General features: G+C 58.6%; 2 protein-coding genes across 4 annotated transcripts in view; both read left to right on the top strand.

Moving 5' to 3' along the window:
- Positions 1-797, top strand: part of IP6K2 (inositol hexakisphosphate kinase 2) — a 30,655-nt gene extending 29,858 nt beyond the window's left edge. For all 3 annotated transcript variants that reach the window (XM_030306697.1, XM_030306696.1, XM_030306695.1), the window contains exon 6: positions 23-797. In XM_030306697.1, coding sequence (XP_030162557.1) covers positions 23-523 — 501 coding nt within the window. In that variant the 3' untranslated portion in view covers positions 524-797. The remainder of the gene's footprint in view (positions 1-22) is intronic.
- Positions 798-2,671: 1,874 nt separating this feature from the next.
- On the top strand, positions 2,672-12,876 carry NCKIPSD (NCK interacting protein with SH3 domain). Its single transcript, XM_030306694.1, has 13 exons — positions 2,672-2,842; positions 5,349-5,458; positions 5,707-5,911; positions 6,099-6,189; positions 6,395-6,885; positions 8,168-8,338; positions 8,488-8,574; positions 8,663-8,801; positions 8,882-8,962; positions 9,113-9,241; positions 9,336-9,428; positions 9,563-9,735; positions 11,979-12,876. Exons 1-13 carry the CDS (start codon positions 2,672-2,674, stop codon positions 12,180-12,182), a joined length of 2,145 nt encoding a protein of 714 aa, XP_030162554.1. The 3' UTR covers positions 12,183-12,876.
- The last annotated feature ends 1,573 nt before the right edge of the window (positions 12,877-14,449 follow it).

Raw genomic sequence — 14,449 nt, 5'->3', positions numbered from 1 at the left:
ACCTGCTGGTCTCTTCCCACAGGTGTACCAGGCAGGGAGTGGGCAGCTTATGTTCATGAACAAGTACCACGGACGAAAGCTGTCAGTGCAGGGCTTCAAGGAGGCACTTTTCCAATTTTTCCACAATGGTCGGTATCTGCGCCGTGAACTCCTGGGCCCTGTGCTTAAGAAGCTGGCTGAGCTCAAAGCCATTTTGGAGCGACAGGAGTCCTACCGCTTCTACTCAAGCTCCCTATTGGTCATCTATGATGGCAAAGAATGGCCTGAGGTGGCCCTGGACTCAGATGCTGAGGACTTGGAGGACCTGTCTGAGGAGTCAGCTGACGAGTCTGCAGGTGCCTATGCCTACAAGCCCATCGGCACCAGCTCAGTGGATGTGCGCATGATCGACTTTGCACACACCACCTGCAGGCTGTATGGCGAGGACAGCGTGGTACATGAGGGCCAGGATGCTGGCTATATCTTCGGGCTCCAGAGCCTCATAGACATTGTCACAGAGATAAGCGAGGAAAGTGGGGAGTGAGTTTGCTGGCTGCACCAGCACCTGAGAGACTCTCTGTGTCCCAGGCACAGCTGTGCTGCGTCGGGGAGGAGGCCAGTATGGCCAGGCGTTGGCCCCTGCAGCCTGGAGCTGATGTGCAGAGGCCTCTGTGGGTCCCAGCCTGAGCCAGCCCCAATCGCGTTCGGAGTCTTTTATTTATTTTAACTATTTCTTCAACATTCCACATTTGATGATGCAGATACCTCTTTCTTCCCTGAGTGTAAATGTTCTAATACAAATCTTTTTGTTAATTGTACACAGTGCTGCTGTCGTTCTTAAGTAGGGGCAGGCAGCCAGACCCCATCCCAGCCCTCATAATCCTGACACGTTCTGTGTCCTCCACCTTAGCCCAGGAATATTCTCCTTGCCACTGCCCCCACCTCACGGGCCCTGAGGTCACCCAAAGAGGACCTCCACACATATAACCTTAGGTTCCTTTTGGGTCTGTGCTGGCCTAGTGTCCCAGCATCCCCTAAGAACTACGTGACCCTTGATACAGGTCTTTTCCTGTCCTCCATGCAACTTAAGCCAAAGTTGGGCAGCAGGTGTGCCAGACCTTGGATCCATCTCCTGGACCACTGGCAGCAGCTAATTGGCTGGTCATTGTGATGTCAGATGTCCTGGAGCCAAACCAAGGCCTCAGGTAGCTGCCAGGCTCTGGTCTTTTGGCAATGGTGGGCTCCATGGTAGAAGGTCCCAGCAGGATGAGGGGGTGGGGGTCCCAGTGAGAAAGGGTGTTCCAGGCAGGGGGGTCCTCTTAACCAAACCTCTTGTCACCACTGCAACCCACAACTATGCCAATCTCCTGTCCTAAGCAGCTGTAGCCAGGGCGGCCCCGAAGAGAGCTACTTCTGTGCTAGGAGGGTTACTGGGAGGTGTGGCAGGAGGTCTTGAACTGCGGAACCAGACACCAGGGAGAAGGGCAGACCCAGTGCCAAGAAGGTAGGGTCTTGATGTCCAGTTCTATCAGCCCCACACTCCTTTCTGAAGCCCACTGTGCCTCTGTGTACTATGTCCCCAAATGCCAACTGCATGTACTGGCCTGGCTGTGCCCATACCCGCTACACCCTGGGCCCAGGCTTCTGGTGGGAAATGTGGCTGGACAGGAATGGGAGGCCCCCAGGACCCTTAGGGCCTCTCCCCTGGGTCCCTCCCTCCCTCAGGACATCAAGGACCAGTCCAGGCTAATTGGAGGTGTGCAGGGTCAAACCAGCTCTTAAAGCTACCTAGCACCCCCCTCCCCACCCTTACCAGCTCTTCTATCTGCTCACAAGGGAGCATCAGACATAAGATGGTTTGGAGTTGTAAGTCCTATAAAGACAATAGAGCAATATGACAGCGACTGGGAGAGTAATGACCTTATGCTGTGAGGGAGGGAATTAGGTCCCAGGCAGAGGAAACCCTATGGAAAGACCCACATTAGAGGGGTAGAGAGAAGCTATTGAAGGGGGGGGGGGGCGCGGGGGAGGGGGGGGTGGGCATCCAGGACGTGAGAAACTGGGACTGGGGAATGGCCGACCTGGTTTCGGTGTGGCTGGAGTAGGGACTCCTCAGAGAGGGGTCATGAGGCCTGGGACACCAAGGAGACGGACCCCCCACAGGCGCCTCCAAGTGTTGAATCAGCGAGATCCAACAATGGGACTACGCTCGCGGAGTCGCCGTCCCTACTGTTAGTAGGTCAGGACCCACTCCCCCGGGATGGCAGGGACGCATGCGACTAGAGCGTAGGACACAGGCTCTGCCAAAGGAGGAAGGACGGCCGCACACCGGGTTTGAGTGGAGGGCCAGGACGGAGACTCTGGGGTGGGGCGCCCGGGAGGGTGCGGAGCCAGTGGTCGGGGGTAGGGGTGTGTGGTCTAGGAGTCGGAGGTACCGGGACCGGACTGGAGGCCGACTGGAGGTGGACTCGAGCAGCACCGGGTCGCGCCGCTTGGAGCCGCCAGGGGGCGCCGCGATCCGCGCGGGGGCTGCCCCCCTCCCGAGGCGGGGCTGCGGCTGGCGGGCGGGCGGGCGCGCGCACGCGTCGTGTGTCACGGGGCGGGGCGGGGCGATCGCGGTTCTCCGGGCCTGCCGTCCTGGTTCCGCAGCCCCCGCCACCTCCACTGCCCCGGCGCGGCCCGGCCCGGCCCCATGTATCGCGCGCTCTACGCGTTCCGCTCGGCGGAGCCCAACGCGCTGGCGTTCGCCGCGGGCGAGACCTTCCTGGTGCTGGAGCGCAGCAGCGCGCACTGGTGGCTGGCGGCGCGGGCGCGCAGTGGCGAGACCGGCTACGTGCCGCCCGCCTACCTGCGCCGCCTGCAGGTGAGTGTGCCCCTCCCCAGCCCGGCCTCACCGGTCCTTAGACTGGGCCCCATCGCAGGCTCTCGGGACCGACCCCGGAGCCCCAGGCCCGCCAAAACTTCCCGCAGATAGGGAGTTTGAGCACCAGACCCTGAGACCCCAGACCCACGAGAACTGGGACCCCAGGAGCCCGCACTCCCAGAAAAGGCCAAGCCCTTGACAGCCAACTCTGAGGACTCCGGACCTGCAAGCCTAACTCTGGGACTGAGACTCCTTGGATCCCAGACCTATTGAGACTCATTGTCTGAACCCCCATCTAAGTAGAATTCAAGACTCAGTCCTGAGAATCCAGTACCACTGAATTCTGACCAGTTCCTCAGATCCCTGAGATCCCAGATTTGTAATTGGCCCTTTCACTGGATCCCCTGGATCCTACCCTCAGACCCCCAGCTGGAGCCACTGCCTCCACCACTAAGACCCCAGACCACCCTGGACACCACCTGTTTCCCCACCGTCCTCCATCCTCACTTCCCCACTGAGGCCCTGGAGCCTAGATGATACTCGTATCTCCTAGATGACCCACTAAGGGTGGGACCTGAGTGTCTTTCACCCTCCTGTACTCAGCCACCCCTAAGCTCTTCTTCAGACTGACCCCAACCCTCTTGGAACCAAAGATCTCAGCCCTTGCTGACACTCCCTGGCACTACTCTCCCCACCCCCACCCCTCCATTACAAGCCATGTTCAGGCCCTGACTTAACAGACTAATTTTCCCTGAAAGTGAAAAGCTCCATCCCTCTGTGTCCCCAGCCTGGGGTGGGGGCTGCTCCCATTGTAAGGAAGTGAGATCTCTTCATGGCTTCCCCTGGTCTGACTATGACCCTATTTCCTTCCAGTGGAGGCTGCGTCTCCAGTTCCTGTTTCCCCAAGAATAGTCCTGCTGTGGGGGCTGGGGTGCAATGTCTCTAGCTGGTCTATTCTGACCTCAGGGGAAAGGAGGGCCTGGAGCCTCCAGGCCTGGCCTGTGCCAGACACCCCCGCCCCATCCTAGTCCTTATCCTTTTGGAAACATCCTGTCCCAGCCTGGTTCAGGACAGAAATAACAGGATAAATTTGGAGATGTCATCTGGTCTTGCCAGAGGAGATGGGCCCTGGACCCTCAGCTTGTTTCCATCTAGGAGTGCCTGGGGTATGAGTGGGGCCCTGGACACAGAGGCTGCCAGCTCTATCGTGAATGTGTCAGACCCAGCCCCTCTGGGGCTGGGGGCTTGTTGGAGGCCTCTTCTCGAAGAGCCTGTGAGGCTCCTCTCCAGGGCCAGTGGGGCTTGGTGTTTGGGGACAGCAGAGAGGCCATGGTTTCTCTCATAGTTTCTTTCTGCATACCTCCCTCTGCTTCAGTCTCCCTAACTCTGTCTGTCATTACGACTCTCTCCCTTTCTCTGTCTCCAGCTTTCAATTTCTTTCTGCGTTGTCTCCCTCTGCCTGTCTCGCTCTCTCTCCCTCCCTCCCTCCCTCTCTTTCTATCTCTTCCTTATTTTCTATGTGTATGTATTTCTTTTTCTGTTCCCCTTTCTGTCTGCTGTCTCTCTGCATTCTGGCACACCCCGTGGTACCTGGAGGGCTTTGCTGACCTCTGCATCCATCTGTCTGTCCCCCTCAGGGAAGCTCCTTAGACCCTCTCTGGAGTGACGTCACCTCAGTTCTGAGACTTCCATGTAGCCTGATGGACCATCGTGGACAGGGAAGGGGTGAAAGTGGCTGGTCCCACAGCTGCCACCCCTTACTCTTCACACCATGCCAGGCAGGCTGGGTAGATTGGACCCCTGAGTTGCTGGGTCTGCAGCATGGAATCTGGGACAGGGGCCAGGCCCCTCTCCCATGTCCGTCCTTTGCCACAAACAAAACTGCCGCTTCCCAGGGCAGGTCTGGAAGATTCCTTGGAACAGCTGAGGGGGATGAGGGCTAGAAGCAGGGGTGGAGAGAGGAGATCCCTTTGGCCCATCCCCAGCTGGTCCCTCAGGCCCATCCCAGGGCCTGCAGAAGGCTCTATGAGGACAGGGCTATTCTGGAGTGTGACCTTGGTTTTGCGAAGGATCAACAAGATCCAGAGTGATTTGTTAAGGGTTCCAGACACTAGAGGCTCCCTGCTTGGCATTTCAGCCTGGGCTCTGAGCCAAACCTGGGGAGAGACTAGGTGTGTACTGCTGGCCTCAAGCTGGGGGTCCCTGGGCTGTTTTTGCTCTGGACCCCTGATTTTCAGAGACAGCTGAGAGCCTCACTGTGGGGTCTGAGTGGGGCCCCAGGATGTAAAGCAGCGGCATGAGGCCACCCCATGCCCCAGCTCCCTGAGTGACACCGTTTGAGAACCTTATTTGATATTCTGGTTCAACTTCTGTGTTCATGTCTACCATTCCAGCCTTTAGCTATAATGGTCCTCTGTCTGCCCCGGTTGCATCCTGGGCTGGGTCTGGGCTCAGTACCCTCACTTGGCCCCCAGGTCTAACTGCCCATCCTTGCCCTCCCCCCCAGGGCCTGGAGCAAGATGTCCTCCAAGCCATTGACCGGGCCATTGAGGCTGTGCACAATGCAGCCATGCGGGATGGTGGCAAGTACAGCCTGGAGCAGCGTGGAGTCCTTCAGTGAGTGTGGGTGAGGGGAAGAGGGCACCGCCTCCACCCCATTACCCTAATGAGCACAGTTGGGTGGGGGTCCTTCAGTGGATACTGGGGTTGTGTGTAAGGCAGAGCTGGGGTAATGCAGAGTAGGGTGGGGCATGAGGGAGGTGGCAGGAGCCCGAGCTTTGGGGGGCCCAGGACCCATGGGGAGCATGTAAGGACTTTGGGAGTTTAAGGTAACTCGCCCAGTAAGCTCCTTGTCCCTCCATCAGGAAGCTGATCCACCACCGGAAAGAGACTCTGTCCCGCAGAGGCCCCTCAGCCTCCAGCCCTGCAGCTATGACCCCATCCACCAGTGACCACCATCTGGACACTGCTGCTGCCAGGCAGCCCAATGGGACGTGTCGAGCTGGGTTTGAGCGGCAGCACAGCCTCCCTAGTTCCGAGTATCTCGGGGCGGACGGAGGCCTCTACCAGGTATGTGGAGAGGACATCCTGGCCGAGGGAGGTGGGTGGAGCTTAGGCTTGGTCCAGAGGTTCCAAGGGTCCAGGCGGGTCAGTGATGCAGAGCCGTAGCCCGCCTGTGCCAAGAGCTCAGGGCCTTAGCCAGGCCGGTACCCCAGATGGCAGCGTGTCCTCCCAGATCCCGCTTCTGTCCTCTCAGATCCCACCACAGCCTCGCCGAGCAGCACCCGCCATGCCACCTCCACCTGTGAAGCGCCGAGACCGTGAGGCCCTGGTGGCCTCAGGCAGTGGTGAGAGGCGGGATTGGGGCAATTGGGGAAGTACCCTGTGGTGGAATGATTGCTTTGCCTGTGTCAGAAAGTTGGGGGCTCTGGGCTTGGAGGGGTGGGTCTAGCAGAGAAACCAGGCCCTGTGTTGGGAGGGCGGGGCTCAGGGCCTGGAGGGGTAGGGGACCCAGGGGGCTGTCCCAGCACAGCATCCGCTCTCTGCCCACAGGCGGCCGCAACACCACGCCCTCCGGGGGCAGTTCTGTGTCCAGCGGCTCCTCAGTCAGCAGCACCTCCCTTGACACGCTCTGTACCGGCTCTAGCTCGTCTGAGCTGGGCCCCAGCTGCTCACCCACGCCCCCACCTGTGCCCCGCCGAGGCACTCACACCACTGTGTCCCAAGCTCAGCCCCCTCCCTCCAAGGTGCCAGCCCCTGAGCCCCCTACAGAGGAGGTGGCAGTTGATACAACCTCAGCCCCTGATGAGCTGGAGGCCCTGGGTGCGCTGAACCTGGGGACTACAGAGGAGAAGGTGGTGGCCGAGACTGCTGTGCCCAAGACCATCGGGGCAGAGCTGATGGAGCTCGTGCGGAGAAACACCGGCCTGAGCCACGAGCTATGCCGTGTGGCTATTGGCGTCGTGGTGGGTCACATCCAGGCCTCTGTGCCGGCCAGCTCGCCTATCATGGAGCAGGTCCTCCTCTCGCTGGTAGAGGGCAAGGTGAGGGTGGGCGGCAGGGCCAGGGGCCTCCCCATCCTCGGGCCGCCCTGCCTCCCCTGCCCCATTCCCACTCTCATGCTTGTGTCCAGCCTTGACTCGACAGGTGTTTATTGAGCTCTAGCCTGGCCTTCATTGTGCTGGGTGCTGGGGACATTTGAGCTGATCCTTGGAGGAGAAAGGGAGGAAGAGCATTCCAGGCAGAGGCTCAGCCTGGACCAAGGCCATGAGGCAGGACCGAGCTTGGCTCACAGGAGGAGGTGGAACAAGGCCAGCATGGCTGTAATACAGGGAGTGAGGGAACAGGTGGTATGGGAGAGGTGAGACCCGGGGCAGGTGATAGATGAGACCAGATGCAGGTGGGCAAGAGTCATCTCTGGCTGCAGGGGAGGAGTGGACATAGAGCATGAGAGAAGGCAGTACCTCGCTGGCCTTGGCAGTAGAAAGGAGTGGGTGCTTTGAGAGCTGTGACAGAGGCCTCAGTACTGACTCAGGTGTGAGTCAGGTGTGTGGGCATTGTAGGGTGGGTGGGATCTTTTGCCAGGGTTGGGGCACTGATCAGGAAGCGGGATTGGAGGGCGATGAGCCATCTCCATCTGGGGACCAGATGGGCCCAAGGTCCCTCCTTAGGGCCCCATGACCTAGCAGCTCTGGTGTGGGGTGGAGGGAGCAGCAGGTCAGTGGACTTGTCTGTGTTGAGTACGGTGGGTACTGCCAGGCTGGAAACATTTGGGGGAGACGGGGGAGGTGGGGAGATGACCAGGCCTGGTGCCACTTCATGTGGATTCGGAGGGTAGCATCTCAGTCACACTCAGGCAGTGATACAGTCGGTGGCCTTCCTCGAGGAAAATGTTTCTACAGGGCTGGGATGAGCGGCAGGTTGTTGGAAGGCACCCACAGATGTGTCTCAGGCAGAATCTGAGCCCAGCAGGTTATCAAGACTGGGGGCAGTGGACTTGCTTGCAAAGGGGGTGTAGAATTGGGCTGGTGCCCTTGGGAGCTTTGATGTTGAGGTGTGGGCCACAGGAGCAGGGTCCTTAGTGGGATCTTGAGGTGGGGCAGAGGGGAGGAAGGAAGAGAACCAGGGGCTGGTCCCCTCGCAGGTTCTGGGAGGACACTGACTAGGAGCAGCCCTGAGAGATGAGGCTGGGAACCCTTTCCCAATGTCGGCCTGGAACTCACACCTGTGACATTCTCAGGGTCTGGGTTGACTTCTAAACCTTGGGGGCTTCCTGGAGATGGTGAGGGACAAGGAATGTGCTGAGCCATTCCTCTCTCCCCCCAGGACCTGAGCACTGCCCTGCCCTCAGGGCAAGTCTGCCATGACCAGCAGCGGCTGGAGGTGATCTTTGCAGACCTGGCTCGGCGCAAGGACGATGCCCAGCAGCGCAGCTGGGCCCTGTACGAGGATGAAGGGGTCATCCGCTGCTACCTGGAGGAGCTGCTGCATATTCTGGTGCGGGGTGGGGGCCCACGGGTGTCTCCCCCCGACCCTGCACTGTCCCCTCCAGTGCTCAGGAGCCTCCCCTGCGTGTACTCAGCTTGCTTATGTGTGGCCACACGGCTCACACTGACTGATTGTGTCATGCTTCCTCCTCTCCACAGACGGATGCAGACCCCGAAGTTTGCAAGAAAATGTGCAAGAGAAATGAGTTCGAGTCTGTCCTGGCCTTGGTGGCCTACTACCAAATGGTGTGTGCAAGACAGAGGGGCGGGGGCGTGGAGGCACCCGGGTAGAGGTGGGGGTTCCGGGCACTGAGTGCACAGGGTCTCCTGCCAGGAGCACCGGGTGTCCCTGCGGCTGCTGCTCCTCAAGTGCTTTGGCGCCATGTGCAGCCTGGATGCAGCCATCATCTCCACACTCGTGTCGTCTGTGCTGCCTGTGGAGCTGGCACGGGACATGCAGACAGACACGCAGGGTGAGGCGAGGGGGAGCTTCCTGCCGTGTGGGGGGTTCCCACCATCTGTAGGGGCTCTCACCGCCTGCCTTGCCCCCCAGATCACCAGAAACTCTGTTACTCCGCCCTCATCCTGGCCATGGTCTTCTCCATGGGGGAGGCAGTGCCATATGCGCACTATGGTAAGTGAGCAGGTCACTGACCAGCTGACCACTGGGAGCCCCACTGCACGTACCTGACAGGGATCGGGTGTCCCCAGAGCTGACGGAGACCCAGGGGGCTGGGTGGTGTGCACAGACGGGAAGGGCTGACTCCATGCACCCCCCTCCCAGAGCACCTGGGCACACCCTTTGCCCAGTTCCTGCTGAGCATCGTCGAGGATGGGCTGCCCCTGGACACCACAGAACAGCTGCCCGATCTCTGCATGAACCTGCTTCTGGCTCTCAACTTGCACCTGCCAGGTGGGAATGGGGCCCAGCGGGAGGTGGCCAACCAGCTGGGGGTTCTGGCTGGGTACCTGTGCGCTGATCTACCGACACCCATGTCCTTCCTCAGCCCCTGACCAGAACGTCATCATGACCGCCCTGAGCAAACACTCCAACGTCAAGATCTTCTCCGAGAAGCTTCTCTTGCTCCTGAACAGAGGAGGTGAGGGTGCAAGGAATCTGTGTGGCGCTGCTTTGCTGTCCTGGGACTCCATGATCCCCAGTAACTCTCTGCAGTGGCTCTGGCCCTCCCACAGTGACAGCCCTGACCCCTCTTCTCTTCCCCCTGCTTCCTAGATGACCCCGTGCGCATCTTCAAACATGAGCCGCAGCCGCCACACTCCATCCTCAAGTTCCTGCAGGACGTGTTCGCCAGCCCCGCCACGGCTGCCATCTTCTACCACACAGACATGATGGCACTCATTGACATCACCGTGCGCCACATCGCGGACCTGTCGCCCGGAGACAAGGTACCTAGAGGTGGCTGCAGTGGGGATGGGAGGTGTGTAGAAACCGAAACAAAATGGACTGGAGACAGGACACTGACGGAGACTGGGGACGGGACACAGCTGGAGCCAGGCCAGTGTGGAGGCCACTCAGTAAGCCATGGCAGGTGTGCCCAGACCCAGAGGAGCCCCGGTGAGCTGATCTGGGCCAGACTGTCTGGACAGAGCTGGGGTGGGGAGGGCAGCGGAGTCAGGCGGGAGGAGGTGGCATTTACACAAGGCCTCAGAGGCTGCAGCAGGAGCTTCTGATCTCAGAAGAGGAGAAGTGACCTGATGGACACCCCGAACGGAGTGTGGACTGTATGAGCCCAGGGGAGGAGGAGGTCTGTGAAGAAGCAGCCGCAGCTGTCAGGGCAGCCCAGCCGTGGCCTCCTGGGAAGAGGTCAGATTTGTGGGTATGGGAAGTGGGTCCCAGGGCTTACCACTGGACTTGTGTTGAGCAATCAAGTGGATGAAGTGTGATTACTGAGGTGGGGAAACACTCTTTGGGGGGGAAATGGAGTTGCATTTTGATGTGTCAGGTTTGAGAAGATACCTGTTAGACAGCCAGGTACGGAGCACATTCAGGAGCAGTGGAGCCGAGTTGGGACACTGGAGAGAGACACTGGGGAGTTGCCTGTGCACCAGTGTGACAGGAAGCCTGTTTCAGGGCCACCACCTAGAGTGTGAGGAGGAGGGGTCAGAGGGCAGCTCAGGCCTCGGCCCAGGGCACAGTGAGGACAAGTAGGGAGGAGCCCAGGAGGAAACCCTGGAGAGAGCAGGAGCCCAAAGCAAGGTTCGGAGGAGGAGGGAAATGAGCTGTCTCCACAGTTAAGAGCCTGAGTAAGACGGAGGCTGCGAATTGGCCACTGGAATTGCCCCCACAGAGTTCCCAAGTGACTGACAAGCAGCGTCCGTGGAGTGGAGGGAAAAAAAATGGAACGTTTAAGAGAGAATTTGAAGTTGGAGGGGAGTGAGGGGGAAATTGGAAGCCGTAAATGGAGACAACCCCTGTAGTTCTTCTGTGAAGGGAGCAGAAAAGAGGGGGTCCGCCTGAGGGAGATGTGGAGTCGTCAGGAAGTGTTCTAGAGGTAGGAGATGCTGGTGCAGGTCTCTGGGCCAGAGGGAATAATCCAGCAAGCATCAAGAAATGGCTGACGGGAGAGTGGGCCACCACAGAAGTCAAGTAGATCAGGCAGTGGCGGAGGGCCCAGGGCTGTGGAGGGACACCCCTCACCCTAAAGGGAGCCAAGGCAGCTTATTCTGGCAGAGACAGGTGAGATGTCGGTGCTGCGAGGGGAAGACAAGGGCTTTCTGAAAGATTGCTTGTTTTCTTCATGAAGCACAAGGCCAGCTGTCCAGGCACTTTGGGGTCTGGAAAGCCTAGAAGAGGTGGGCCGTGGTTCTTAAGGGTGTGTGAACATAGCAGAGAAAAGTGGCAGGAGCCAAGGCAGTGCTGCGTGTCCGTCTGAGGCTTGTGGTAGGGAAGGAAGCTGAGGCCTGCACACGGCTCTGTGGCTGTCTAGGGCTTAGACACTGGGCAGTGATTTGCAGGTGCTGTGGTCTGACCAGGCTGGGGGGTTACAGGGTGGTGCTGCCTAGAGAAGGGATTGAGTCCTCTAACCATAGGGAAAGAGGGAAATAAGGGATAGTGAGGGGGGCAGATGGAGGAAAAGCATTGGGATCGTGTCAGTGGATTGGGGGTCTGTGGGGAAAAGGAGCAGCTGGGGTGTCAGACTAGAGGGCGTGTTAGAGCTGGACTCTGGCATGTGTGGAAGGTAGGACAGTGGCCAGGTCCTAGGAGTGGGTTGGGTATGAGGTGTGCCGACAGAGGAGAGAGAGCGGTGTCACAGAAGACAGCTGTGTTACTGGCCTGTGCATTTAGATGGACGGCTGTGCGCTTTAGTCAGAGAAAGAACATGAGAAAGCCTTCAGTTTTGGGAAGATGGAGCTGGTGGTTTCCCCTTGCCGCCTTTCTGAGCCAGGACTCCTGGGGGCTGGCCACGTTCTGGGACGCCTGTGTCTGGAATGGTCCATTCATTCACTTACTCAGCAACTGTTGAAGGCCAGTTCATGTGGCAGGCACATTGTGGGCGCTGGGGATGCAGCCCTGATCTTCGGTGCCGTGAGGCGGTCCGCAGCCCTGGGGTCCACGTGGCAGCCTGTTCCTGTCTGGTGGCAGTGGCAGTGCCTCCCAGGGTCCCTGAGCTCACCTGCTCCTCCCACAGCTTCGCGTAGAGTACCTCTCCCTGATGCACGCCGTCATCCGCACCACACCCTACCTGCAGCACCGCCACCGGCTGCCCGACCTGCAGGCCACACTGCGCCGCATCCTGACTGAAGAGGAAGCCTCGCCCCAGGGCCAGATGGACCGCATGATTGTCCGAGAGATGTGCAAGGAATTCCCGGTGCTGGGCGAGGACCCCAGCTAGCGCCTTCCTCCCCTCCCTTCCCTGCAGCCCCGGTCAGGGTGCAGGGGACGCGGAGGCTTGGCCCTAAGCATGTTTTGCACAGACGGTGTGGGGGAGGTGGTGGTGGAAGGGACCTGAGCAGGGCCCCCACCTGAAATAGAGCCAGTGCCAGGGGCCAAGTGTGGGATTGGGGACCACGCTCTGGGAGCTACGCTGGGGCAGAGGGCCTGTGTGAGCTAAAGCCCCTCCATCTCCCGGTAGGCTGCCTCTTCAGCATGCCCCCTCCCCCCCCCCAGCACAAACACACACTCAGAGTCCCGCTGCTGCTCCGGGCTGGGCTAGAGCCGCCATCCCTGTCCTGCCTCGTCTGGGTCCTGGGCCTCAGCAAGCCATGTCTTTGGGGTGAGGGGAGCCACCTTCCGCCAGCTGTTCTTTGCCTTAGCTTTGCAGTGAGTGCTTCTCCTGTGCTCCCCGCTCCCCGTGGGGGTCGCTTTCCCTTGCTCCCACCCCCAAGGGTCTTGGCCAAGCTCCTGCTTTAAAGCAGAATCTTAGAGACAGGCCATCTATTCTGGAGCCTCACAGAATAGATGACAGAAATTTTCTCAGAAAGCCAATGACAGAATATTTTCTCTGTAAAAATGTAGACTGAAAAGCCATGTGTATTTTCCCGTGTGCTGCAGCTCACCTTCGGAAATAAATCACAGGCATCCAGAAACAGGCTCCCCTGTATGATCCTGGGTTGTTGTGGGAGAGGATGGGCAGGGACGCTGGGGCCTCAGGACCTTGTCACTTGCTTGCCCTGATCTCTCCAGTGTAAGGAGGGGGTGGTCCCTGATAGGTCTGTCCATCAAAGTTCCTTGAGCCCTGTTCCAGCTTCTCTCCCTGAGTTCCTGCTTCTGGGCCAAGCCGAGTGCTCCGTGGTCCGTTTGTGGGCGACTGCCCTCCCAGACTTCACTTAGATCTTTCTTTGCTTTGAATGCTGACTCTCTTCCCTGTTGAAAGCCTCTCCTTCATAGCTGCTCTCAAATGAAGCAGGCCCCACCCCAGCCTCAGCCTCCCTCCCTGCCTGTCCAGCTCTGTTCCCTTTCTCATTTGTCAGTGGGTCCAACAAGAGCCCCTCATTTTGCAGCCTCAGCAGAGATTTGGCCACTACTGTAGGGCAAGGAGAGTATCTTAACAGCTGTGGGGTTTAGTTGGCACTACTGTTTGAGGAGAATTAGGGACCGTTTGGCAAAAACTTCATTTTCCTTGTGGGCTCCCAAGTTAACAAAGGTTCTCGCCATAAATGGGGGGAGGAGAGTCAGGAACCCACAGACAGACATCAGTCAGAAGTGGTTTTCATCAGTTCCCTTTGGTTTTTGACCCAGGACGATCCTCATAAGACCCTTCCACGTGTCCAGAGTTCCCGATACTGTGACTTCCAGTCATAACTTTTCCTTTGTCATTGGGGGGCTGAAGGCAGAAGGCTGTTCTGTTATTTTCTCAACAGGACTGTCTAATCCAGCAAGAAGCACAGAGAGGTTAGGGGTGGGGTCCCCTGAAAACAGGTCCTCAGGAAGCTGAGGCAGGAATATTTGACAGGGAACTAAGCACTGATGAGAACTGATGAGGGAACTAAGCACTCATGGCTGATGAGATGTCCTTCCTTAACAGCTGACTCGGGTTAAACGCACAGGCTCCCCTGCTGGACCTGAAGAGAGGCTGACAAAATGCCCCCCAGTAAAGCTGTGTGGCACAGCCTGGTCGTTCTTCATCCCAGAGCCATTCTGCCTTTCCCTTCACATCCAGAGTCAGTGACACTGACTTCCGGCCATGACTTCTTCCTCACTGGAGTGCTGAGAGAACCATGATTCTCCTCCTGAGATAGTGTAATTGAGTGAAAAGCACAGGTCCTGTGACAGCCCCCATGCCTTGCTCTGTTCCCTGTTTTGCGCACACACGGACACTGGAAGGGCAGGGCTGTGCTGTGCCATCTGTCCCCGTGCTGGCACCTATGATGAGCAAAGTAGGGCCCCATGGCATGAGGATCAGAAGGCCCTGCCGGTTTCTGTATGATTGTCCAAGAGGCCCTGGCACGTGATTGTAAGGGATGCGAGAGCCCCAGGTGACAAAGTTACATACTGGCCTCTGGCAGCAAACGGATGCTGTGAGAGGGTGCGGACCTCCAGGACCCACTCAGCAGATACCCTGATGGTGCTCTCACAACACAAAATTAGAACCACAGAGGGAAATATGATTAGCCAGAGAGTTCCTCAGTGAGGAAACTCTTTGAGAAAACACCCCTTTGG

This window comes from Lynx canadensis, chromosome A2 (assembly GCF_007474595.2).
Source record: "Lynx canadensis isolate LIC74 chromosome A2, mLynCan4.pri.v2, whole genome shotgun sequence".
NCBI lineage: Eukaryota > Metazoa > Chordata > Mammalia > Carnivora > Felidae > Lynx > Lynx canadensis.
The sequence above is the reverse complement of the archived record's forward strand: the minus strand, read 5'-3'. Positions and strand labels throughout refer to the sequence as shown.

What these genes read in the sequence shown, in the direction of transcription:
- NCKIPSD (XM_030306694.1), top strand. Translation starts at nt 2,672, where the DNA reads ATGTATCGCGCGCTCTACGCGTTCCGCTCGGCGGAGCCCAACGCGCTG. An exon ending in TCTCAACTTGCACCTGCCAG is followed by an intron (nt 9,242 to 9,335) that starts GTGGGAATGGGG and finishes GTCCTTCCTCAG; the next exon opens with CCCCTGACCAGAACGTCATC. An exon ending in CTTGCTCCTGAACAGAGGAG is followed by an intron (nt 9,429 to 9,562) that starts GTGAGGGTGCAA and finishes CCTGCTTCCTAG; the next exon opens with ATGACCCCGTGCGCATCTTC.